At 39.1% G+C, this 27,513-nt stretch overlaps 1 protein-coding gene across 1 annotated transcript in view; it reads left to right on the top strand.

Moving 5' to 3' along the window:
* DCDC2 (doublecortin domain containing 2) overlaps nt 1-27,513 on the top strand; it is a 142,935-nt gene that overhangs the window by 98,198 nt on the left and 17,224 nt on the right. The window contains exon 8 of the mRNA XM_052649238.1: nt 19,147-19,247. Within this exon, the coding sequence (XP_052505198.1) occupies nt 19,147-19,247 (101 nt within the window). The remainder of the gene's footprint in view (nt 1-19,146; nt 19,248-27,513) is intronic.

Below are 27,513 nucleotides of genomic sequence, written 5' to 3'. Positions count from 1 at the left end.
TTAAGACCATTGCATATGGTTTTATCATCTCACTTAAAAATGTGCAGCCTAAAATATACTTAAGAACAACATGTAACACATTTAAATGTCAAATTGGACGGTATGAATATTCTTAGAATAGCATTCATAAAGAAGTCAATTCACTTCGACACAATCGCAATGATATAATGAGCTCTCTCTTTGCTTAAAAGCCCTTTCCAAATGTTTTCTGATAGGGGGTTGCTGGATTCCATTTATACCCAGGTGTGGATTTCATTAATGTGTACTCAGTCCATTTGGCCATGGACTTTTTGTGGAAGAACCTCATGATCTTTTTTAATGCACACATACTCGTATGAAAATACACATTTTAATCAGTCCTTTTTTTTCCATGAAAGTTTAGCTTTTGCTCCCTCCAAAAGAAAATATATCCAATAAGCAAATATTATTGGAAATAAAAATAACTTTGATTATAGTGAAACTTTGTGACTTCACTGTTTAAACGGTGATTTGATTTTTTGATTATTTTTATTTGTATTCTAGTTGATTCCACTGCCTTATGGATGTACTGTTATTTTATAGGGATCTCAGCTCTCCTTTCAATGAGAAAGGATATACAAAAGCTTCAGGAACATCTAAGGAAAACAGTTGGTTTTTCAGAATTTCTTTAACACTGAAATTAAATCTGTTGCTTTTCACTTTTGAGCTAAGAATAAAATCGTTATGGATGTTCTCGTACTGTGTATTAATGCCTGTTACACTCGAATCCCACATTAACATTTTTATTTCCACTGAGATTTCTGATATAATCAGGTATTAAACCTTGTGGTTATTTTGACAATTATGCTTTTTATGGAAGGAGTCTAACAGTTAAACCCTCAGTTAGGAAAAAATGTTTTACTTCATCTGGAAGAAAAATTATTCTAAGAGATGGTTAGAAGATTCAATAGTAGGTTAAAGATTTTAAAGAAAAGCTCACAGATAGAGTCCTTTATTTTCCATTCATGAAACAAAACAGATGAAACATTTTTCTTTGTCCAGCTCCCTCCACGGCATATGCCGGGCTCAAGCTCATGCCTTGTGCTCTATGCCTGAGCCATCAATTTTAAAAAATTGACAGTTCTCTGTTATTCTTCCAGAGTTTAAATTCCCACATTATCCTATAATTTTTATTTATTTAAAAGAGTATTCTCTCCCTTTGTCTTGTTTGTCAAAACTACTCACCCTCCTTCACATGCCGTCCACCTTCTCACCCAGACCTCCTATTTGCATTTTCAAATTTGAATTTGCCTTTTTTTTCATCCATAACTTAGAAGGCAGCCTTAAAGTTCAACAAACAAACAAACAAACAAAAACAGCTCTTCCCTGTGACTTAGAAAGAATTTGCTCAGGTTTGGTCTAATTAGCATGATTTGTTGTTCATTACCTTAATATTTTCCAAGGTACCATTTAAAAGGCAGAAGCTTGGGAGAAGCTTAGGCCTTGGTCCTAGTTCTATGAAAGTTGGGCAAGTTATTTAAACCTCAGGTTCTTTATCTGTAAAGTCATCCACAGACACCTACTTCACAGGGTAGTCACGGGGAGTGTGGTTAGCATATTTAGTAGATGTTCAAAAAAACTGCGTTGTTTCTCTGTCTCCTGGCTCCATAGTGAGTGCTGTATGTAGCCCAACCACTTTGAATGTCATGGGATGTGGGAGAAATGAGTATGAGATAATCTCATATCTTTTCTAGGGCAACATCTGAATTGTCCATAATGTGGTACCGTTACGGTACAGGAAGTAAGTATAAAAATTTCAAACACGCGAAAGACAAAGACACTGGGGGAAGGGGCCCCTGAGTTGTGTCTGGAAGGAAGGAAGGATGGGCCGGTGCTGTGGCTGGGAGGAGATTGCTTGAATAGAGGCCGGGAAATGAAGAGTACAGGGAAGTGAGTGCCATCATGTTCCCCTGGGGTTGAGGGGTCAAGTTGCAGAGCTATGGAAAGTCAGTAGGAAAGTCAGTCCTAATTATGAGGGTCTTTAGGAATTGAACCGGAGAAGGCGATGGCACCCCACTCCAGTACTCTTGCCTGGAAAATCCCATGGATGGAGGAGCCTGGTAGGCTGTAGTCCGTGGGCTCGCTAAGAGTTGGACATGACTGAGTGACTTCCCTTTCACTTTTCACTTTCATGCATTGCAGAAGGAAATGGGAACCCACTCCAGTGTTCTTGCCTGGAGAATCCCAGGGATGGGGGAGCCTGATAGGCTGCCGTCTATGGGGTCGCACAGAGTCTAACAGGACTGAAGCGACTTAGCAGCAGCAGCAGCAGGAATTGAACAGAGGAGTTTAGATTTGAAACAGAACGTAACAGGGAGCAGGAATTCAGGTAACTACATTGTCCTCGTTAAGTGGACTATCTTCCAGGGTGGCAAGAAGTGAGCGTTTTTATGCCTTTTATTTTCTCTAGAGTAGTGAAGTGATTTTTTAAACTCTCTTTGACTCATCATATGAAAAAAACCTTTTCTTTACATCATGAGACAGTACACCTGCATATACTGTTTTGTCACTAAATTGTGTCTGATTGTTTTGCGACCCCATGGACTGTAGCCCACCAGGCTTCTCTGTTCATGAGATTTTCCAGGCAATAATACTGGAGTGGGTTGCCGTTTCCTACCCCAGGGAATCTTCCCGACCCAGGGATCAAACCTGCATCTCCTGCATTGGCAGGCAGATTCTCTACCACTGAGCCACCAGGGAAGCCCTGCATATTGCTTGTGTATATTTGTTTCACGAAATAAAAGTTTTGTGAAACAGTGGTTACCCCGGTATGTGTACTGCACAGGGCTGACGCTATAATTTGCAGGGTCTTATGCAGAATAAAGATGTGGGACCTTTTGTTTAAAATGCAGGAAAAAGGTGCTGTTAAAGGTACTTAAATATATACTTTTTCCTTTCTTCCATGGTCTCTTTCTTTCTCAGTTTGTCACGATGTTTTGTTTATTCTGCTTTTGTTGTCATTCTAAGTAAAGAAAAATTAAATTAGATGTTTAAATTATTAAGATGAATTGTACCATTTGTCTTTATAACCTGCAAGGCCAGAATGTTATAGTATAAGATCACTTAGCTCATATATGAAATCACCAAAATTGTACAATTTGTATGTCTTAGCTCATACTTGCCTGTGCATTTTGTTCTTATCAGAACAGTGGAAGTACCATATAAAACTAACACAACTATTTGTTTCATTTTTAATGTGCACATTCTATAATGCTCTCTGCCTTAGGGGTACTGATGAGTAAGGAAGGACCGAAAAGAACAGGACTCTGGGTTGCCTTATGTTTCTCTTTCCTTCTATGTCATTTTCAGCAGAAGTGATTGACTACTACAGGAAAGTAACATGAGTAAGAAAGAGTAGGATAGGATTATCCTCGGTCATTCTTATTTCTTAGAAGGCCATTGCCTTCTTTCTTCTTTGGAAGCAAGTTCTGGTTTTCTTGGAAAGTGTGGTCCCACCACACCTTTCTTGGATACAGATGTAATGTGCTTATCCTGTATTCACTTTGGGTCTTGACAGTCACCCATGCATCCTGGGTCCACCTGAGTTCTGTACTCACCAGGCATCACCTAAGACAGGGAACCATGGGCACATGTATCGTGCACGCATCCTCTCCTCATGAACGTGTTGCATTGTCTCATTGGACTTCCCTTCAAAACTAAAATTATTCAGTTTCAAGATGCTGGCCGCAGATCATTAAGCCAAGTTGGAGGCTTTTCATAGAATGGGGCCTTATGAGACAGTATAGATCACAAGCCCATGAAGCTGACAATATATTTTCTGTTTTCTTCTATCTTATTTAAAAAAACATAGTTGCAGCGCATTACATTGATGCCACAATTTACTAATGAGCCATGATCGGTAGATTGGGAAACCTGCCATTAAAAACACAGACTCTAGTGTCAGATTGCCAGGTCTGAATCCTGCTTCACTGCCCGCTGCCTACGACCTTTAGAGGACCTCTGTTTTTCATATATAAAATGCAGGAAATATTGGTAATTACTTCATAAAGCTGCTTTGGTATTAAATGAGTTAATACATGTAATATGCTTAGCATGATGAATGTCATATAATAAGCATCCAGTAATTATTAGCTGATCATCACCATTAATATTGTTACCATTATTATTAATCTACATCTTGCTCTAGGTAAATGCTGAAGAAGAAAGTTTCTTTATTGAACAGTAAGCATCTCCACTTATCCTAAAATAGATACTATCTTAGGTTTACCGATCTTTGTGTTTTATCTTGACTGCACATATGTGAAATATTATAATAATCAAATGAAAGTTAATTCTTACCAGCCTTAATGCAATGAAAATACTTAAAAATTAAATGTAATGAAAAACTCAATGAAAGATATTTTATTTCTGTTCCTTCTCTCCAAGATTAAAACAAGTAGATGATTGGTATTTGTCAATTACCAGTTTAATTAAAAAAAAAGCAAGGATGTCTGAAAGATACCATTCCTTAGCTTAAGGGACCAGAATTATTCCTTTTGGAGTGAAATTCTTAGATGATAAACTTCAATCATAGGTTAAAATGCTAGAGGAAAATGTTTTCTATCTTTGCAATCATACAGCATACATTGATTTTTGCTATAGACCCAAACTAAATCCCTAAGTCACAACATTAAATGAAAAGAGTGCAGAATCTGGTGGGTATTTAGTCAATACCTGTTGTCAGAACAACATCAAATCAAAGTGAGCAAAATACTGGCTGATTCGTTTTGATCTGTTTTGAATTTTGTTCCTTGATAGTTTCATAATAAATAGTACTATTTTGTAGCTAATTTTCATACTTCTCATTATTAATTGAGGCTGTTTAGCTCTCTTCCCATTGATGGTTGAGCATTTTATGTTTACTTGAGTCTCTCAAATTTGGTACTAAGTTGATATATGGTCACTTTATATCTGATGGTCTATCAATTGCTGATATAAATCTGTACATGATATATGGACATATTTGTGGTTAGATAATCATCTTAACATGGAGTTCAACAGACTCATTTAAATGAATTTATCTCAGACTATTTAAAATTCGGGACACAGTAGATATTGCAGAGAAAAATGTATGCAAAAATTTGTTTTTATCTACCATTTATTAACAGCAGTTCCTTGAGTTGTAGACTGCATGTGTCTTCAAAGATATGCTAAATTGGGTATATTTTAACTTCCCATTTTATGTTAAGATGGAAGATTAGCTACCAATCAAAGCTAAGTTATATCTTTAGCAAAGCATTAGCTCTGATAACAATTTATCTTTCTCTTCAAAAATTGCTGAGGAACAGATAAAAACACCTGAAATGCCAAGCATTTAAAGAGATCTCACTTTGATTCTCTAAAGCAAATGGAAGCATACAAACCTGTAAAATGCTGGGTTAAATTGAGAACAAAGAATAATGCAGATCTATTACCTGTGTCAATTAGATTTGATCCACATTCTTTTTTTCCGGAAGACTGATTTGCACATTCACAGTACATGTCACGACCCTGAGTGAGGACCACAGTTCACAGCATCACTAGCACCCATCTCAGGATTAGGCTAGCTTTGAAAGTGGTGATATTATACTTACTTTACACTTCTAGCGGGATTGGTGTTTTTAAGCATAGTATTTTAAAGCATACTATTGCTAGTAAGTGGAAAGTGAATGTTAGGGCCTTAGATGATTAAACTGTAATTTAGAAATAATTGGGATTAATAACCAACTTTTTAAAAAAGGAAATTCAGTTCAGTTCATTTTTATTTGCATATCTGAGCTAGGTTTTAATCCATTAATTATATGGTGTATATGTAATTTGGGAACAATTTTTAGAAGCATGATCTCAGTCTTCCACCTTAAGTCGATCAACTGCAGATGAGAATTTGAAAATTTACAATTCTGGTTTCTCTTGGTTTTTAGATTCCTTGCATGAATTCTTAGTGGTTTCCTGAAGCTAAGGAGTTTTAATTTCTTTGTCTGAAATGATTCTGAATGACCACGCTAGTGTTAAATAGAATGCTTTCACTCAGGCATGCCTGTTGAAGGTGACTTGTTTCCTGGGATGGTTGATGCCTGTGGGCTTCTCTCCCCATATCCCTTACAACCTACAGCCAGCCTGTCATGTTGTAATCCTTTTAGGATTTTTGGCTAAGGTTCAAACTCCAATAAATGTCTGTATAGTAAGAATGGTATTTTCATGAAATAGAATTCCAGCTGCATGTATATTATCAACATGAAGATGATCCATTTGGGTTTAACTTGGCCATGGGTGAATGGGGATTGTTTGGGTTCCTGCAAGAAGGCTTGGATTTCATTAGACATGCTTGTGCATTAGGGACATAGGTTTAGCAACAACTTTATGGTGCTGACATCTGTGACAAATTTTTTGGAAGGCAGGAGTCAGAAGAAGTGGGATTTAACCCTATTCAGTTCAGTTCAGTTCAGTTCAGTCGCTCAGTCGTGTCTGACTCTTTTCGACCCCATGAATCGCAGCACGCCAGGCCTCCCTGTCCATCACCAACTCCCGGAGTTCACTCAGACTTGCGTCCATCGAGTCAGTGATGCCATCTAGCCATCTCATCCTCGGTCGTCCCCTTCTCCTCCTGCCCCCAATCCCTCCCAGCATCAAAGTCTTCTCCAATGAGTCAACTCTTCGCATGAGGTGGCCAAAGTACTGGAGTTTCAGCTTTAGCATCATTCCTTCCAAAGAAATCCCCGGGTTGATCTCCTTTAGAATGGACTCGTTGGATCTCCTTGCAGTCCAAGGGACTCTCAAGAGTCTTCTCCAACACCACAGTTCAAAAGCATCAATTCTTCGACGCTCAGCCTTCTTCACAGTCCAACTCTGTGGCATCAGGCCTCTGAGTTAGGATTTATGACTATGGTCTCTCTTCTCCAGTTCATAGCTCATCATCTTCCAAGAGTGGTTCATATTACCCTTGTTCTCTGATAGGCACACTCTTTTATTCTGCACCCCGATATAATCTGACTTTTATGTTCTGCTAAAAAGCAGAGACATTATTTTGCCAACCAAGTTCCATCTACTCAAGGCTATGGTTCTTCCAGTAGTCATGTATGGATGTGAGAGTTGGACTGTGAAGAAAGCTGAGCGCCGAAGAATTGATGCTTTTGAACTGTGGTATTGGAGAAGACTTTAGAGAGTCCCTTGGACTGCAAGGAGATCAAACCAGTCAATCCTAAAGGAAATCAGACCTGAGTGTTCATTGGAAGGACGGTGTTGTAGCAGAAACTCCAATACTTTGGCTACCTGATGCGAAGAACTGACTCATTTGAAAAGACCCTGATGCTGTGAGAGATTGAAGGCAGGAGGAGAAGGGGATGACAGAGGATGAGATGGTTGGATGGAACCACTGACTGAATGGACATAAGTTTGGGTAAATTCTGGGAGTTGGTGATGGACAGGGAGGCCTGGTATGCTGCAGTCCCAGGAGTTGCAAAGAGTCGGACACGACTGAGTGACTGAACTGAAAAGTGCTTTCACCTAGTTGACCAGATCATTGCGATGCCAAAGCTGGAGGACATTCTTTAATACTGATTACTCCTTTGCAGTTGTCTTTCACTTTGCCCATAGCTTTTCTCTTTTTTGGCTACTCCTCGCAGCTTGTGGGATCTTAATTCCCTGACCAGGGGTCAAACCCATGCCCCTTGCCTTGGAAGCTTGGAGTCTTAACCACTGGACCACTAGGGGAGTCCCCTCTATGCATATTTAGCAGTCTGTGTACCACTAGTTATGTTACCATTCTATTCTACTGGTTTTACCATTTAAGTTTCCTACCAGACAATAAGCCTCTTTTTGTTATATGCAAGTATGCCATTTATTACCATGATAGTAAAACCTAAGGTATAGTCAAAGCTATGGATTTTCCAGTTGTCATGTACGGATGTGAGTTGGATGGTAAAGAAGGCTGAATGCCAAAGAATTGATGCTTTTGAATGGTGATGTTGGAGAATACTCTTGACAGTTCCTTGGACTGCAAGGAGGTCTAACCCATCGATCCTAAAGGAAATCAACCCTGAATATTCACTGGAAGGACTGATGCTGAACCTCCTATACTTTGGCCACTTGATGCGAAGAGCTGACTTATTGGAAAAGACCTTGATGCTGGGAGATGCCGAAGGCAAAAGGATAAGGGGGCAGCAGAGGATGAGATGGTTAGATAGCATCACTGACTTAATGGACATGAATTTAAGCAAATTCATGCCAGGAGATAGTGAAGGACAGGGGAGCCTGGTGTGCTGCAGTCCATGGGGTCACAAAGAGTCGGACACGACTTAGCAACTGAACCACAACCATGATACATTTTCTATGGTAGAGAAGTAACTTGAGTATGGGTAGCTCTTTTACAGACTAAAATACACAAGGTCATTTGGAGGTAGCTGGATTAGCCAGAATTAAGAACAGGAATCGTGAATTTTAAGTCACTTATTAAGTAATTTCAAGTCACTGGGACCCAATGAGGAACAATTCAATTATTCTGATAAACTAAACCTAATTTGCAGTGTAATTTTTATATGATTACAAAATTAGAAATGAAAAAAATGAAAGCTATATATACTGGTTGGCTTAGGTAATCCAACTCAGAAGTATCTTATTTTTCTCAGATCCATGTATCTGTTATGAATTTTATAAAGTATATCAAAATTGATGTAGATTATAAAACAATTTTGTCATGAATTATAATATTTTATATATATGTGTGTTTTATTCTTTGTTCTTTGAATATTGCTGATTTTGATGAAAATCTAAAACATCTAAAAAGAATAAAATAGAAATGAAGGGATAAGAACAAAATTACCTTTGATCTGGGGAAATCAATGGTAATAATACTACTTTTATTTTCTGCCTACACTTAGCAAATTTTGTTATCCCCATTTAAAGTCAAGGTAAAATAATCAAAATGGTTAAGATTAACTCTATGCAAAGAGTTAATAGTCAAATTTAAACATCAATTGCATATCAGATGATAATATCTAGAGTAGGAGTCAGAACGCAGAAAGAAGCCAGATACCATTCAAGCTGCAGTTAAGAAAACTTAGCCTATTTAAGTGGATGGATAAAGTTTTTTTCATATAATATTCTAAATTTCCAAAGAAAAATATCACTCACTTATGATATTCTTGTTCCTGTAAAGAGTTTCCATTTGAGTTTATGGGTCATAATGAAACATATGGGGAAGATTAGTGATTAAAAAACATTCGGGTTATATGGCTGTACTAAATTAGATGTACTCAGAACATTAGCTGTTACTTGATTAGTTTTTCATTCTGCCTGATGATAATAAACCTTAATTCAGGGGAGCACTATAAAGGAGATATTGTACAAGTTGTTATGAGGATCAGAGAAGGGCTGGCCAGTACCCTCTTCATCAGGAAGTGTTATCACATGGGAATCCCTCTTCCTTCTCAAAATCACTACTTGCTAAACTTCATGCGGGGTCCACTTTCCAAAAGTGCTTTCTCTGAATTTCATTAAGATGTTGTGATGACCACAATCTGGATCTGGGAAGGGTTTTATTGGAAACTAAATATATTTCACATATGAGTATAGTTTACATTAACCATATTAGCTAATGAACATTATTTGAGTGTCACCTTCTTACCAATTTTACTTCGAATTCTGCCTCTAGTGATTGATGACACAGATAAAGACAGCATGATTTTCCTTATAAACAGAGCTGTGTACTTTTCCCTTCTTAGAATATTATCTTATATACTGAAAGCCATAAACTCCTTGCTGCTCACATTTTTTTCTCAGTAATTTACTGGGTTTAATGAGCTGCTTTTTAAAGTCAATACTTTATAGTTAATTTAATATTTTTATGAGAAAGTCTCAGTAGTAAAGCATGGTAAAGTGTTTATGGTCACACTAAACTTTCTTATTTACATATAGAGCTTCCACTTAATAGATATCTTGTATTTCCAGAAACTATTTAAAACTGGCCATTATTCTGTTATTTTTCTTTTTTTCTGTCCTGATAAGTTCTGGGTGAGTGAGTGAAGTCGCTCAGTCGTGTCTGACTTTTTGCAACCCCATGGACTGTAGCCTACCAGGCTCCTCTGTCCATGGGATTTTCCAGGCAGTAGTCCTGGAGTGGATTGCCATTTCCTTCTCCAGGGGATCTTCCCGACCCAGGGATCGAACCCAGGTCTCCCGCATTGTAGACAGATGCTTTACCGTCTGAGCCACCAGGGAAGTATCAGTTTCAAATACTGAACACATTCAATTATAGTTTATAATACGATTTTAAAAGAATTTTTAATAAATCTGGTGAGAAAGTATCCTTTAAACAAGATTTTTGTTGCTATTTAGTTGCCAAGTCGTGTCTGACTCTCTTGGGACACCATGGACTGTAGCCTGCCAGGCTCCTCTGTCCATGAGACTTCCCAAGCAAGAATACTGGAATGGGTTGCCATCTCCTACTCCAGGGGGTCTTCTCAACCCAGGGATTGAACCCACATTGCAGATGGATTCTTTACCACTGAGTCACAAGAGGAGCCTTAAACAAGATTATTGGGCTTACATACTGATTATCACCAATTACATGAACGTATCATTCATTATTTGGCCTCTTTTCTTACTTAACATTTACAGTTTTAACATATTAAAATTCTGCAATGTTACTAAACTAAATACTGATGCACTGAAATAAGGAAATGCTTTCATTTCTGCCATTGTAGTTGTGGAAAGGCTAAAAATGCATAAGCATTTGTATCCCATTTCTGTAGGGGAAACAGGTTCGTATTTATTACAAACTACATGATGATGACATGACTGCCCTCCCTCAGCAGCTCTGCTTTCATTTTTTAGGCAATAAAATTCATAAGGGATAAGTGAAAAATAATTGAGGAGCATTTTTATTTTTACTAGAGTGTTTGTTATTGCTTTGCTGTGTAATATACACTAAAATGTCTATTCATGATTCAAAGGAAAAAGATTAGAGCTGAATTTCACTGTAGTGTGCATCCAAGCATTGAATTTGATCCTCAGTGTAGTAATTGAATGAAAGCAGTATTGTGTATCAAATTTATCCTCGCTCTTTAGTTTGTTAGCAAATGGCTTTTATAACGAAGATTTTAGGGTAGGGGAGGACTTGAAAAAAAATCGAATCCCTTCTCCTTTCTGGCAAATGTGTGGGTATCTTGGGGTGGGTGTTTTTTTGTGCATTGTAGGGGAGTGAGAAATGGAGGTAATAACAGAGAAGGAAAACAGAAGGCTGCACACTTGCAGGAGGTTTTTTAACCAGTGCCTTCAGACCAGGAGGAACGGGGTGTCTGCCCTCCCTCAGCAGGTGTCTGCAGGAGTCAGAAAGCTGATTTGTGAAAGCTCTTGCCCCTGCTATTCTTTCCAGATCATTAGTTTTGAGCAGTTGGTGTATTAGTTGCCTGTTACAACTGTAACACATTACCACAAACGTGGTGGCTTGAAACAACATAGAAGCTATCATCTTACCATTCTGGAGCTCAGAGTTTCCAAAATGGTCCTCACTGGGCTGTAATCATGGCGTTGGCAAGGGCTTAGTCCTTCTAGAGTCTCTAAGAGGAAACTTTCTATTCTTGCCCTTTGCTGGTTTTGATGGTTGTTTGCAATTCCCTGGTTTATGGCCTCCTTCCATCTTCCAGGCCAGCAATGACCCCATGGTCCTTCACCTGGCACTGATCTCCCCGCCACTCTCCTTCATTTCCAAGGACCTTTGTGATGACACTGGGTCCACAAGAATAACCTAGGATAATCTCCCCATCTCAAGGTCAGCTAATTAGCAACGGTTATTCTATCTGCAATCTTTATTCACCTCTGCTACATGAAGTGACTAACTGGGTGGAGAGATCTTGGATAGCATGTTATTTTGCCCATCACACATAGCCTCATTTGTATTGATCCTGTGTAGCTTTTATGCCAGTCTTCTTTCTGTTCACTTCCCTCTATCCCTCTCCTCATTTAAATGCTATAGTGCCAAGTGTGGCCAGACTAGGGCAAAAACCCTGTAACAACACAAAGAATTAATGGACCGGGCTAGTGGCTTTTGGAGAAGGCAATGGCACCCCACTCCAGTACTCTTGCCTAGAAAATCCCATGGATGGAGGAGCCTGGTGCGCTGCAGTCCATGGGGTTGCTAGGAGTCGGACACGACTGAGCGACTTCACTTTCACTTTTCACTTTCATGCATTGGAGAAGGAAATGGAGACCCACTCCAGTGTTCTTGCCTGGAGAATCCCAGGGACGGCAGAGCCTGGTGGGCTGCCATCTATGGGGTCGCACAGTCGGACATGACGGAAGCGACTTAGCAGCAGCAGCAGCAGTGGCTTTTACATTGTACTGTCTTTATATTCTGTCTCCATGCAGCAAATATTTTTGAGTGCTTGCTCTTCATTCTTTCAACAAACACCTTTTCAACTCCTGTGTGCCAAGCTCTCTTCTATGCTAGGTACAGAACCATGGACAGTAGGGTGTGGTACCTGCTCTCTTGGAGCCAACACTTTGGTGGAGACTGAGAAACACTAAGACACCAAATAAGCAAGAAAAATACCAGCTAGTAATAAATGCTAGTGAGAGAGTTAAAACTGAGCATTGTGGTGAATGACTTGAATTGGAACAAGGCAGGTTTCCTGAGATCTGAATGAGAAGGAACAGCTAATCATGGAAAAAGGGAGGGAAGAGCATTCCAGGTAGAAGGTGTGAAAACAACAAAGGCATAAGGTAGCAATGAGTTTGCTGTTGGAGAAACAAAATGCACCTGGAATTTAATGGGCAAAGAGAAACTGATATGAAACGTGGTCTAAAAGGGAGTTCAGGACCAGATTACATCTCTGTAAACCATGGTAAGGAACCTGGATTCTGTGTATGTTGGAAAGTGTTAGAGAGTTTCTTAGTAATTCTGATCATCTGTTAATATTACTTGACTATTGTGTGGAGAACAATCTACAGGAAATCAAGAGTAGAAGCAGAGGGACGCTACTTTGCAAGCTGTTGTAATAGCCCCTCCAACCAATAGTGGTGATTGAACCAAATTGATAGTGGAGCTGGAAATAATATTCACATATTTGGGGTATATTTAAAAGGATTGAATTGACAGGGCTAGAATGGAATGGATATAGGGAATGAAAGCAAGATGGGAATGAGAATTCCCAGGTTTGGGATTGAGTGGTGGTGCTGTGTTATGGGATGAGGAATATAGAGGATGAATAGTTTAGGCTCGGGACCCAGAGTTCTCTTATGACCATGTTAAGGTTGAGATGCCCATTAGACATCCAAGGTGAATTGTCAAGTTAGGTAATTGGATATATGAACTTGCGGATCCATGAAGAGGCTGATATAGACTAGAGAGTCTTTGGCACATGAGCAGTTGAAAATTATGTTAAAGCTTGTGATAAGGGTTAGAAGAAATCTTGAATGTGGGTAAGATGATTATTGGTGCACCAAAATTTCACAGGCAGGCGGTATATGACAAAAAGGGGCACTTGTTGATATTGGGATGGAATAAGACTAAATTTCTGTTTTTATGTAAACTTGAGGGACAATAAAAGTAATTGTGTGTCCCATTAGAGGCTAAACCCCTTCCTCTCAGTGGATTGTATACTCAGTCTCTCAAGCATGTCTCTGCAACCCCATGGAGTATAGCCCGCCAGGATCCTCTGTCCATGAAATTTTCCAGGCAAGAATACTGGAGTGGCTTGCCATTTCCTTCTCCAGGATACCAGGATATCTTCTCAACTCAGGGATAGAACCTACGTCTTCTGCATTGGGAGGCAGATTCTTTACCACTGAACCACCTGGAAAGCCGACCCTAGGTAGCACCTACCCTTAATGAGTTGTGGTTAGGACATCTGAACTATTGGTAGCAATACCTATACAATCATTGCACATAATGGTTGCCATTATGATCTAACTTTACTGTGCAAGTTTAAATAAGCAGTCATAATAAAGGGAAAGTAGTTTGATTTTGAAGTGCTGCATAATATTATATTGAAACACTTAATATTTTCACAAAAATTTTAAATTTCTTGGGTTATCCTTGCAAGCAGGTGTTTTAAGTTTTTAATGTTTTATGTTTGCCTTCTCCATGGGGTGTGTGTTTAGTAGCCTTTTTTTGTGATTTTCTTTTTTAAAATTTGTTTTTATTGGAGTATATTTGATTTACAGTGTTATATGTTAGTCTCAGGTAAATAGCAAAGTAAATCAGTTAAACACATATTCACTTTTTTTAAGGTTCTTTTTGCATATAGATCATTAAGAATATTAACTATAGTTCCCTGTGCTATAAGTAGGTTCTTAATAATTATCTATTATGTATATATATGTATATCTATAGTAGTGTGCATATGTCAGTCCCAATCTCCCAGCTTATCCTCCCCATCTGCCCCATTTACTGTGGCACTTACAGAAAGGGAACATACTGTATCATTCTAATTCTTTACCATTGTATTTTGGCCTTGTTGGCAATTCTTTGGTGCTATTTTTTAGCTTTCTAGTTTTCAGGCCTGCTCTTGAACTTTCACCTTTAACATTCACATGCCTTTGAACACTCATCATGAATGTTTGTCATATTTTTGAACATCCGGTTTGGCCCTGAATGAAGTACAGTAGTTTCCCTTTATCTGTGGTTTTGCCTTCTGCAGTTTCAGTCACCCACAGTCAACGATGATTGGAAAATATTAAATGAAAAACTCCAGAAGCAAACAATTCATAAGTTTTAAATTGCATGCTGTTGTGAGAAGCACGATGAAATCTCACGCCCTCCTGCCTCTTCCTGCCCAGGAGGTGAATCAGCCCTTTGTCCAGCTTATCCCACTCTTTAAACACTTCAGTAACCTTCTTGATTACCAGATGGATTGTAGAGGTATTGCAGTGCTTGTGTTCGAAGGAACCCTTATCTTACTTAATAGTGGCCCCAAAGTGCGACAGTAGTGATGCCGGGGACTTGCCTAGTGGTCCAGTGGCTAAGACAACCGTGTTCCCAATGCAGGGGACTGGGTTCAATCCCTGGTCCAGGAACTAGATCCCACATGCTGCAACGAAAGATCTTGCATACCACAACTAAGACCTGGTGCAGCCAAATCAATCAATAAAAAGAAAATATTAAAAAAAGAAGAGTGGTGCTGGAAATTCAGATATTCTCTTGTGCCTAATTTATTGATAGAAATTAAACTTTATCATAGATATGTTCATGTAAAAAAAAAACAAACGTAGTGATTTCAATGAAAAAAATTTGTCAGTAGTCAATCTAAGAAAGAAGTGGAGAATTTTATTTGAGCCAGTCTGAGGATTTTAACCTGGGAGGTAGTCTCTGAGAGCTTGAAGAACTGTTCTGGAGTGGTAAAGGGGAAGCCCAGTACATATGTGATTTTGACAAAGGGGTATGTTCAATCCACCACTCATCTTGGTAGAAGGTCAGTGCTATTTTTGAGGAACAGATAGCTTAGTTAATGGTTTTATTTCTTTTCTAAGTATGGGAATATGCAAGAATCCAGGTTCATCATCCGTTAATTACACTATGGACCCATCAATTTATTATGTGTTCTAATAACATTTACTGACATGAGAAATACTCACGACATGGTTTTAAAGTAAAAAAAGTCTTTTGAAATTATATATACATTAGGATCTCAGTTTTATGAGTGTGTGTGTGTGTGTGTGTGTGAGCATGTGAGAGGTAGGGGAGAGAATCTCTGGGTCATGGGATGTTTATTTTCTTCATCTCCCAAGTTTTCTAAAATGCATGCATGCATATTAAATAATCTATAATCAAAAAATGCTATTTAAAAAATTTCCACTAGAAATTTGTATTCCTCTATTTTAAATTTCATACATTTTTAATAAAAATTCAAGTCCTTTTTCTTATCATAAAGTAACTTTCTCGCTGTTCCTTTTTCCATCACTGTTTATTTATTTCCAACCTTCCTTTCTTGCTCCGTGCTACTGAAGGAGGTGGCTTGCACATCTCCTTTCGGTGAGGAACAAATCCTACACCACCCCTCAACCAAACACTTTTACCTTTGTGTTCTGTGGTTTTGTCACGGTACACAATGCTGAGCTTTGTTGACTTGGCTACTTGCTGTTTCTGTCCTCATGGTTGCCATTTTTCCATTCCAGTGCCCTTTCCATGTTATTTGTTATTATTGATCTCATTCTTCTTTGCTTGTGAAATGTTTATCCTAAAACACATCTGTAAGCCATCCAGAGCTCTGCTTGGATACAGTTAAACATTTCAATGAATGTGAGCACCAACAATATATTTCTTTAGTATCTGTAGGTTTCTCTTTGTGGTCTCTTTGAAAGCAAGTGCAACACTCGGATGCAAATATGTCATCCCCAAAAGTCACAGACATAGGTCATAGTCTACCGGGACCAGCATCTGTCTTTAAAGGACATTGTGTGGATTACTATGATTGTTGTCTTTTAAAGTAATTCAGAAGGCAGAAAGGAATGTCAAACACACTGAATTTTCCTTTTTCAACCATTTTGGAGATAACGTTTGATAAAATGTGCAGCCTTATTTGAAATTAGTTTATTCTGCCTTTACACATTCTCAGAATTATGAACTCCACATGTGAGTACAGGGGAATTCATTTTTCTATCATTTAATTAATGTCTTCTACCATCAATGTAATGTTTATTATTTTGTTGAGGTTCGTGTTCCAGAATTTGATGGAGAGACAAATATCCACTTACCCTCTTCTTGTTGACTCTGATTTTATAGACTTGGATTACTCCCTTTCACTTCTCTTCTTTTTGGACAGAATAATTATAAGCTGTTTTCCTTGCCCCTTGAAGTGTCCTTCCCTGTACTTCTCTTAGCTCAAGAATCATTTTGTTGAGCTTGTGACCAAAACTTTCTGCATTTACTCCAAGCTAAACATCAGTATGTGAAAACATCACCACATACATTTTCTGTTTTTCTGTATTCTTTCTTCTGATATGCTGAGCTGCAATTTCATTTTGGATTCACATTTTCAGTCATAAGAGTCAATGGAGTCAGGACATAACCATTAGATCAATTAAGTCAGACGGGAAAGACAAATATCACATGATATCACTTATATGTGGAATCTAAAATATGATCCTAATGAATTTATTTACAAAACAGAAACAGATTCACAGACACACACACACACACACACACAAACAGCAAACATGCTTGTCAAAGAGGATAGCAACTGGGTAGGGGGAGATAAATTAGGAGTTTGAGATTAGCATATATATGCTGCTATATATAAAATAGTATCGATCACTGCAAGGAGATCAAACCAGTCCATCCTAAAGGAAATCGTCCTGAATATTTATTGGAAGGACTGATGCTGAAACTGAAGCTCCTATACTTTGGCCACCTGATGAAAAGAACTGATTCTTTAGAAAAGACCTTAATGCTGGGAAAGATTGAAGGCAGGAGGAGAAGGGGATGACAGAGGATGAGATGGTTGGATGACATCACTGATTTGATGGCCATGAGTTTGAGCAAGCTCTGGGAGTTGGTGATGGACTGGGAAACCTGGCGTGCTGTAGTCCATGGGGTCCCAAAGAGTCAGACACGAATGAGTGACTGAAATGAACTGATACATAAAATAGATAAACAAAAGGGACCTAATGTATAGCACAGGGAACTATATTCAATGTTATAATAACCTACAATGGAAAAATATGGAAAAGAATATATGTGTGTGTGTGTGTGTAACTGGATACTTTGTTGTATACTTCAAACTAACAAACCATTGTAAATTAACTATACTTCAATAAAAAATGAATTAATCTATGTGAATTAATCTAACCTGTCTAATCAGCTTTGAGGGCAGCACTGTTATTCCTGGTTTTTAAAAAGGATAGTAGAGAAGTAATTAAAAAGGAAAGTGGTTTCTCCAGGAGAAATGAAAGGACTTGAGTTTGGTTGTATTTCCTCTCTCCCGTCCTTTCTTCCTTTTTCACTTGGCCGTACCGCCTAAGCTTCCACAGGGCTCTATTATAGACCTTATTCCTTTTGCATCAGGGCACTTTATTGATGATGTGTGTATATTTCTATCTGCTCGTTAGTCTGTAAGCAACTTGAAAGAAATCTGAATCTCATTTATATCTTATATGGCCACATTTGCTCCTGTTGTGTCTCACATACAACTGAGCCTCAGCGAATGTAAAGTTGTGTTTTATGCTTTATGAAGAGTGACTTCACAACTTGGACAATATGAAATATTATCATGTGGAATGTGTTAAATATTTGTGCTCTGAGAGAGAAGTTTCCATTTGAGAAATAGAAGGGGTTTTTAAGACAAAAGATGAAAACATTTTCTAGACTGAAAGGGTAATCATATGCTGTGATAGATTATCAGAGAAGGAGGTGGGATCTCCATCCCTGGAGGTTGTAAATGACTGGGCAGAGAAAACAACCGTGAGAATGACTGAAGCATTAGACCTATCCTGAGGCAAACAGATAGACAGAAAGACAAATGGTCCTGTGATTCTTTAATTACTTAGCCTGGAGAAGAGAAGACAGAGGGAAGACGTTGAAATGACTTCAAATATGGAGAACAGTCCTTATTGCTTTCTATAGGAGATCAAATCGAAGGAGCTTATCCTAACATCTTAAAGATTTGGGTTATGTTTTACAGTTAAGGATTTTAAGACATATGTTGTGAAAATCCTGTGGAAACCTGCAAAATAAAAGATTGATTTGTGTGAGATACGGAGTTAGCTCTGATTCTGTTGCAGTAAAAATATTTTTGATGTTACTCAGAATGGAGAGAATTGTTTTAATATATTAAAGGCAAATTGCTAAAAGTAGTATTTTCAAACACCAAGCATCATCACTGCTTCATGGCTAGGAAGAGAGAAAAGAGATATTAGGTGGGAAATCTTGCCCTTCTAAATAACTGTGCAGGATTGTGTTGTTTTAATCAGTACCAGAAGGTGAGAGGGAGGCTGGAACACAGCCCTGCTCCTCTGGGTCAGCCTTGTTTTGGTCACTGAACCTTTTCCCAGTGAAATTCTAGAAGAATTGGGGGCTACAAAAATCTTGCCAATACAAGGGGAACCAGAATACCTATAAAAAAGAATCATTAGGAATTTGATTGCAATTTCAACATTCAGCCACATGATGTCACAATTGGATTTTGATTTTCACTGTGTGTTTGTCTCAAATTACAGATGAAGGCGTTTTCAAAGCTGGAGAGGAGAGATCAGAAACGCGAGGGGCAGCTGAAGTCCAAGAAGATGAAGACACTCAAGTTGAGATTCCAGTGGACCAGGTAGCCACCATGCCTTTAAAAAGACGTGTGAACCAATGACTACCATTTTCTTTCAAGTTTTGTGGGATGCTGTTCTCAGGCAGATATAAGTTAAACCTTCTCAGGTACTAGCTATGTGACTGAATGACCTTAAAAATAAAACACCTTCAGTTTTTCCTAGTATTCCTACAAAGAGGAGCCATTAGGGCAGTCTTTATCACAGAAAGTGGTATATCTTCAATAAACAGCACTGAAGAATGAGGTGGGTTGGAGTCAGGTATGAGAAACAGAGGGAGAAGGTTTGATACAAAAGAGTATTGGCTTGGGGGTTTTATCTAGAAAAAAAAGTCCTCCATTTAGAACAGCAGTTTGAAAGTGCTGTTGTCTTCTGTCCTTTAGGGTCCTTGAAATGGATATGGTTGGAATTTGTTTTTTGTGAAGGAATTGCTTACATAAATGCAGCTCAAATATTTGCTAAATGTGTATTGATTTTCTTTTTCGGCCAGTGGAACACTGCTGTAGAAGTGTGTGTGTGTGTGTGTGTGTGTGTGTGTGTGTGTGTGTGTGTGTGTACACACATGTTCTTAGAGAAGAGACTAAGTAGTATTCATTCTGGCTTAAATGACACAAGAAATAAAAGTCATTTAGGCTTTTTAATACAATCCAGTAAGGTTCCTTACAATTCTAAGTGGAGGATTGGAATTTAAGTGAGGAGGGAGAATTCATAATCCCAGGCTCAAGGGAATCCAAAATCACCAGAAATTGCCACTTGTTCTCTGACTATTACGTGATGTTTCCTTTTCAAAGAGCAAATTTCACAATCCAACAAATTCCAAAAGCGATGTTCTCAGTTGTGTTTGTCTTAACAGTGCAGCAGTGAAGTTACTGCCTGATTATCCCACAGGCACTTTCTGTAAGCGTCGCCTTCCTGATGAAAAGCTTAGTGTGTTAAAAATCACACAGGTTTCCAAAATCCAATTTATTACCCAGGATTAGCTACAACTAACAATTTTTCATAAACTCCAGTTGTAGGTATTTTTTCCCTGAGGGAAACTGGGATTTTAAGTCTTCGGTGAAGCTATCATTAAATATTATATTTTAAGACAAAGAAGAGAAATCATCACGTATGTACAACACCTAATAGCAGTGGGAACCAAGACTAATTTATATCCGAGTCAAAAATGCCAAATATCAAGGGAAAGTCATAGCATTATTATGGAAGGGAGATCTCTCTGTTAATCACTTAAGTTTTGTAATCTGGGATAGGTATTTCTTTGCTTGTGAGTTGGATGATCACCGGAAAGAGGAGGGGATGTAGGGGAAATTGATCTCAATAATACTTGAACAGCCTTGGAAAGAGTCCACAGAGCTTGATTTCTTATTTGACACAAGAATGCTAGCCTATTAAAATACAAGTATGCAAGAGAGACTGATTAAACAGATTGCTAAAGGCTGGGCCATTTCAACAAATTCAGTTTGAAGAAAAGAAAACCAGGTAACAAAAGGTCAGAGTAGGTTTTGACCTATTTAGGTATTTCTTCGAACCTATTGGTAATGGAGCTAGGATTGTCTAGCTCAGGGGATTGGCACGAAATGCTTATGAAGTCGGGTCTTAGAGTCATTCTCTCTGTGGCCTGGTAATCTTTGCTCCATATAGATCTTTGCTCTAAGCAGCTATGTCATAAATACTGTGAAAAACCAAGTGAGAGTGTGGAGACATTAGTGTAAAGCTGATCATAGTAAGAACAGAAAAGAAAAAAGTGGAAGTGTTAGTCATTCCATTGTGTCTGACTCTTTGCAACCCCATGTACTGTAGCCTGCCAGGCCCCTCTGTCCATGGGATTTTTCAGGCAAGAATACTGGAGTGGGTTGCTATTTTCTTCTCCAGAGGATCTTCCCTACATAGGGATCAAACTCTGGTCTCCTGCATTGCAGGCAGAGTCTTTACCGTCTGAGCCACCAGGGATGCCGAGGACCTGCCCTAATGGTGATGTTCGTGAAGCAATAACTACAATTTATTCAGTACTTACTGAGTGCCAGGCACTGTACTGGGCACTTTTAGCTCATAGAATTGTGATGACAACCCTGTAAGGTAGGTCTTATCACCCCTACCTTAGATATGAAAAGTAAGCTCCTACAGGTAGAATTACTTGCTCATCAGTTATACTGTTGAGTAGAAGAACTGGGATTTGTATCCAGGTCTAACTTCAAAGCACTGAAGTGATCTGGGGAAAGAGTATTAAATGCCCTAAAGCATCTGTCTACAATGCGGGAGACCCGGGTTCCATCCCGGGGTTGGGAAGATCCCCTGGAGAAGGAAATGGCAATCCACTCCAGGACTATTGCCTGGAAAATCCCATGGACAGAGGAGCCTGGTAGGCTACAGCCCATGGGGTCGCAAAGAGTCGGACACGACTGAGCAACTTCACTTTCCTTTCTGCAAAAAGTTAGTTATTTACCCAAGGAAGGGAAAAAGTTCTTGCATAAGAAAGGAAATGCCCATCATAAACTCCTGGGCTCAGCTATTTCCTTTTGGGGCCTCCCTAGTAACTCAGCTGGTAAAGAATCCACCTGCAACGCAGGAGACCCTGGCTCAATTCCTGGGTTGGGAAGATTCCCTGGAGAAGGGAATCTTCTACCCACTCCAGTATTCTTGGGCTTCCCTGGTGGCTCAGACGGTAAAGAATCTCCCTGCAGTGAGGGAGACCTGGGTTTGCTTCCTGGGTTGCGAAGTTCCCTTGGAGGAGGGCATGGCAACCCACTACAATATTCTTCCCTGGAGAATCGCCATGGACAGAGGAGCCTGGCAGGCTACAGTCTACGAGGTCTTAAAGATTTGGACATGACTAAGCACAGCCTGGAGAATCTCAGGGACGGGGGAGCCTGGTGGGCTGCCATTTCTATGGGGTCGCACAGAGTCGGACACGACTGAAGTGACTTAGCAGGAGCAGCAGCAAGCACAGCACAGGAGCATATGTCCTTTTGGGCCATATCTGCTTAATTTCTTTGGACTTGTTTCTCATCATCTCAATGGTTCGTGTTGTAGCTTTAGTCAAAGGACCATGAAGAAGGGTGTGTGTGTGTGTATGTGTATGTAAATATCAAGTCCAAACTGGCCAAGTACTTTATACACGTCTGAAAAACAGATCTAGTTTCAGAAGTAAGGATTAAGGCCTCTGTTGAGAGGCAGTTCACCATGGATCTCTGGTGTTGTTGCATGTTTTGTGAGTTGAGGTACAGATTGCCTTTGTTCAGGACTGCTTTATCAAGGATATTTGCCTAGTGAACAGCCTCCAAACACAGATAGTGACTTCCTCTGGAACAGTCATCCTCAACTGAAGGTGATTTGCTTCCAAGGGGACATTTGACAATTTCTGGGCACATTTTTGCTCATTATAAATGATCAAGTGCTACTGACCTCTAGTGGGTAGTGTGCAAGAAATCTGCTCAGTATCTTCTAATTCCTCACAACTTGACTGTCCTCACAACAAAGAAGGATCCAGTCCAAAATGTCAACAGTGCTGAGATTAAAAAATTCTGGTTTGGAGCAAAGGCTAGGTTTGTTTATGGTTCAGTTTAATAAAGATAATACCTCCCTATAGTGCAAAGGTCAGGCAGGTTTACTATCCATTTTAAAAGATGTGGCGCCATTGAATTGGGAGAAGGCAATGGCAACCCACTCCAGTACTCTTGCCTGGAAAACCCCATGGATGGAGGAGCCTGGTAGGCTGCAGTCCATGGGGTTGCTAAGAGTCGGACACGACTGAGCGGCTTCACTTTCACTTTTCACTTTCATGCACTGGAGAAGGAAATGGCAACCCAATCCAGTGTTCTTGCCTGGAGAGTCCCAGGGGTGGAGGAGCCTGGTGGGCTGCCATCTATGGGGTTGCACAGAGTCGGACACAACTAAAGCGACTTAGCAGCAGCAGCAGCCGTTGAATTGTATGCTGAACACTAGCTAAAATGGTAAATTTCAATGTTATGTTTGTTTCATGGCAATACAAATATTTGGAAAAAATGATTTGGATTGCCTAAGCTTGGGGTTCTTCTGCTGTAATGCAAGCCACCATGTGTATCGCCCCCTTCACAATGCCCTGTGGGAACGGAGCCTTGGGCAGTAGGTACAAATGCTAGTCCTCTGGCTATTGCCGTTGCTGTGAGCAGTAAAGTCCTTTGTCTCTGAGCCAGTAGTCTCCTGTCTTCTGCCAGCATCCATGGAAAGATGGCAGGCTAATGTGTCAGCTTGTTGAGTATGGTAAAATTTTAGATCTCTATAGCCTCTACATCCCATCTGGCTTTGTGTTTGTGTGTTTAAGTGTATGTAATGGGGCGTTGTGTACCAATTTCAGCTAAATCTATGTTTGAGCTCTGTCCCAAGGTCTAGATGCCTAATTTTTTTTAGAGACAAGTTAATAATCCTGGATCTAATACTGCCAAATCGGTGGGAAACTGAGGAATATCACATTCTTTCATGGATTTGGGGGGGCCAAAACCAACTTCTTTTCTCAAGGAGGAGTTTAGGTCTCATAGGAATAAAATACTGTTTTAAAAAAAAATTTTTTGCATGCACATTGCAAATCAATCTGGCTTCCCATAAGCAGTGAAGCAAGTGCCTGATTAACCAGTACCTGTGGTTGTGTGCCCTGGCACTGATGACGTATGTGTCAATATGCTCCATTTACAAACTAATGTTTTTCCAAGCTAAGGAGGCAAGAAATGAGACTGTTCCATTATAGATAAGTAAAGTGTCTGTAGTAGGTAAAGATCAGGCAGGAGAAGCTACCATCTCAAAGACACAGGCAAATAAATACCTATAAAATAGGGCGAGAAGCAGTTATATTTTGGATTTTGTGCCGTTTGAGAAAAGAGAGCAGAAAACATAGATAGTAACTTCAGAGTGGTCTTGGATTGTTTTATAGCATTTTCCATCCATTTGTAGTAGATTTTGAGTAGAAAATAGCAGCCCACTCCAGTTTTTGTGCCTAGAGAATCCCATGGACAGAGGAGCCTGGCAGGCCACAGTCCATGGGGTTGCAAGAGTCGGACACGACTTAGCAACTAAAACCACTAAAACCAGTAATAAAATGAGAATTGCAAGATTTTTTTTTATGGTAAATAGTTTCTTTACATGACATTTAAGCCAGCATCATGAATCCAGGAACAGTGAAAGCTTTCTTTTTTTAATTGGAGTTTTGATATATACTATTTTCTTATTGACTAATTTAAAACTTAATAAAATCCTTAATAACAAAATTGCACATATACTTTTCTAAAAAATCAACCAATCTAACAAAAATTATGAAAAAAATAGCAACCACTTGCCCCAGCATTTCCCACCTGGATTCCTGCTCTACAGATCTGATTTGAGCTATTAGCTATTTTTCATGGAATACATGGCTATGTTTCTAAACCACGTGTTCTCTTCACTCTATTTTAATACCTCCGAGATCTTTGAGCCTTTCAAGTGATGACATGTCATAGTTTAATTGGCATTTTAAAAATTCTAAGACATATAATAGAGATCCTTCTAATTGGTGACATCTTAAATATCTTATTTTACTTTTCAAATTTAGATATTATTTATTAATTTTACCTGTAATGATGATGGAAGATGATTATTTAGATCTCTTACCAACCCCTGCCTCTCTCCTCCCCCCACCAAATCAGGCCATATTCACACACACACCTTTCTCGTTCTTTCTTTACATTCTAGTTTTATAATAATTTTTTTTTCCAAATCAGTGCTCTAGCTGCACATTATTTTTACTCTGGAAGTATTATTTCAGCTGAGCCATATAGGATAGTCACTTTTTCTTTCTCGTGTAATATTTTTTCCTCCTCCCTATTTTAGTAATTGCCTATGTTTAAAAAAATTTTTTTTTCTTAGTTTTCTAAGTTTTCATTTGATTAGTTTTGTCATTTGTGTAGCTATTTCCAAGCCATCTGCAAACTACCAGGACTGGTACACGGTGACAATAATAAATAAATCTCAAGTTCGTCTTTTCCTCAAGCCTTTCAGTCATCTGCCTCAGTCATCAGGCTGGTTAGTTGGTTTTTGGATCTAGTGTTTTGAGTTCTCCTGGTATTTTTCTTCCCCATCATTCTGGGAAGCTCCTTTGCTTCTCCAGTGGGTGGATTCCCTGTTCGGTTCTGCATCTTCCTCTTTCATGGTCATGCCTTTGCTGATTTTGTGGAGCTCACCTCTAGCAGCTGCTTGGGAAAAGCTTCACGGGAGGCACTGTCATTTCTTGAGACTCTGCATGTCTGAAAATGTCTTTTTTTTTTTTCTTTACTCAAACTTGATTGTAAGCAGGACTAGATATAAACTTGTAGGTTAGACATAGCTTCTCTCAGAATCCTGAGAGTGTTGCTCAACTTCTCTAGAATGGTTGGGAAGTCTGATGGCATTCTGTTTCCTGGGCCTCTGTAAATAATCCTTTTTCTGTCTCTGGAAGCTTTTAAGCTCTTTTCTTTGTTCTTGGTGTTCTGAAAATTTTTAGTTACGTGCTTTGGTGCAGGTCTTTTTATTTATTGGACTGGATACTTAATGGGCTGTTTTATTCTGAAAATGTTTATTTTTCAGTTCTGGAAAAAAATATTTCTTAGGTAATGGTCTTCTCTCCATTTCTCTTTCTTCTGGAGCTCCAAGTATTTGGGTATAGGACCTCCTATATCTTTATGGATTTTTTTTTTTTTTTGCTATTTTCTCAACTTAAAAAAAATCAACAAGCTTCAGAATTTATTTTCCATCTATGGATTTTTTTTCAAGCCATTGTAGTTTTAATTTTTAAGAACTCTTTCTTATTCTGTGACTGTTCCTTTTTATAGCATCCTATTCTTGTTTTATGTATGTGATATCTTCCCTTCTCTCTCCAAGGGTTAATCTATTATTTTAAACTTTCTTTTCCTGAACTATGTTTGTTTCTTTTTTTTCCCTCTCATTTCTTTCTACCTCCATGATCTCTGTTTTCATGTTAGAGGTTCTCCTTGGCTGTCTGGTTAGACTTTTAAAAAACTGCAATATATTTGACATGTATCATTGTATAAATTTAAGTTGTATGTTTGGTTAGAGTTTAGAGTGAAGCAACTAAACTCTAGTTTAGTTTAGGAAACTCTGTGTGCATTGGCAGAGCTCATCAAGCTAATGAAGTTTCACTCTCGTGGTTGATTTTGCTATATTTCATTGGCATACCTCCAGCTTTCAATATCTATGTTATTCCTTTGGGTTGGTCTGTTTCTGTTAAGTAGAATCTTTCAATCTCTTGTCATGATGGTGTAAGCTTGGCTGTGAGCATTTTGGGATCTGACTGTGGGACAGAGGCATGCATGGATAGCTTAAGTAAAAGACTGTTTAAGTAGAGAGGTTTATTCTTCTGGGTTTCAGTTTGGTGCCTTTGTTCTCACTATGCTTGAGTCCAGCCTCTCTATGGTTCAACATCTTTAAAGCATTAGCCTCTTTTATTTCTCCAAGGGCAAAAAGGGTATCTTGGAAGACTACCTCCTTTTTTCAAAGACTCTGAGCCAATCTACCTGTTTCTAGTTACACTTTATGCCCCTTCTTTCAGAGATGGATGGTGCCTCCAATCCGTTCTATAGTTTTTTCCAACATGCAAAGCTTGCTTCTTGGCTCTCCCTCCCTTCCTACAGACTCAAATTTTAGCTTCCTCAGTTCTGCTGTTATTGGCCCCATATCCACTGGCTTAGACAGTTTCCCAGGTTTGGGGGCTGTTATTTCCTTTTCAGGCTCCTGAGTCCCTCGAGGTTCGTCCGTTTAAAAATTTCCCTTACCGAAATTTTAGACGGGAATCAGACCCCACACAGTTGTTCAATCTGCTGTGTTTAACCAGAAATCACTTTCACACTAATTCATCACTGTGAATATAAACTGTCTTCATAGTCTCTGCACCTTGGATGACAAACTGACAGCCTGTGACCAAGCTTCTATGAGAATCTTTTTAGCTGGCCCAAGGCTTACAATATGGAATCTCCGTCGTGGGCCTTGTACACTCTGTCTCTCTCTCTTTTTAAAAAATTCTTTATTCATCCATTTTTGGCTGTGCTGGATCTTTGTTTCTGCACAGCTTTTTCTCTAGCTGTGGCAAGTCGGGGCCTACTCTCTAGCTGTGATACATAGGCTTCTCATTGTGGTGATTTTGCTTGTGGGTCACGGGCTCTAGGGCATGTGGGCTCCAGTAGTTGTGACCTGTGGGCTCAGTCGTGGTGGAGCCCAGGCTCTAGAGCACAGCTCAATGTTTGTGGTGCATGGGCTTAGCTACTCTGTGGCATG

Source organism: Budorcas taxicolor, chromosome 11 (assembly GCF_023091745.1).
Source record: "Budorcas taxicolor isolate Tak-1 chromosome 11, Takin1.1, whole genome shotgun sequence".
Taxonomy (NCBI): Eukaryota; Metazoa; Chordata; class Mammalia; order Artiodactyla; family Bovidae; genus Budorcas; species Budorcas taxicolor.
This window is presented reverse-complemented; position numbering and strand designations above follow the sequence as displayed.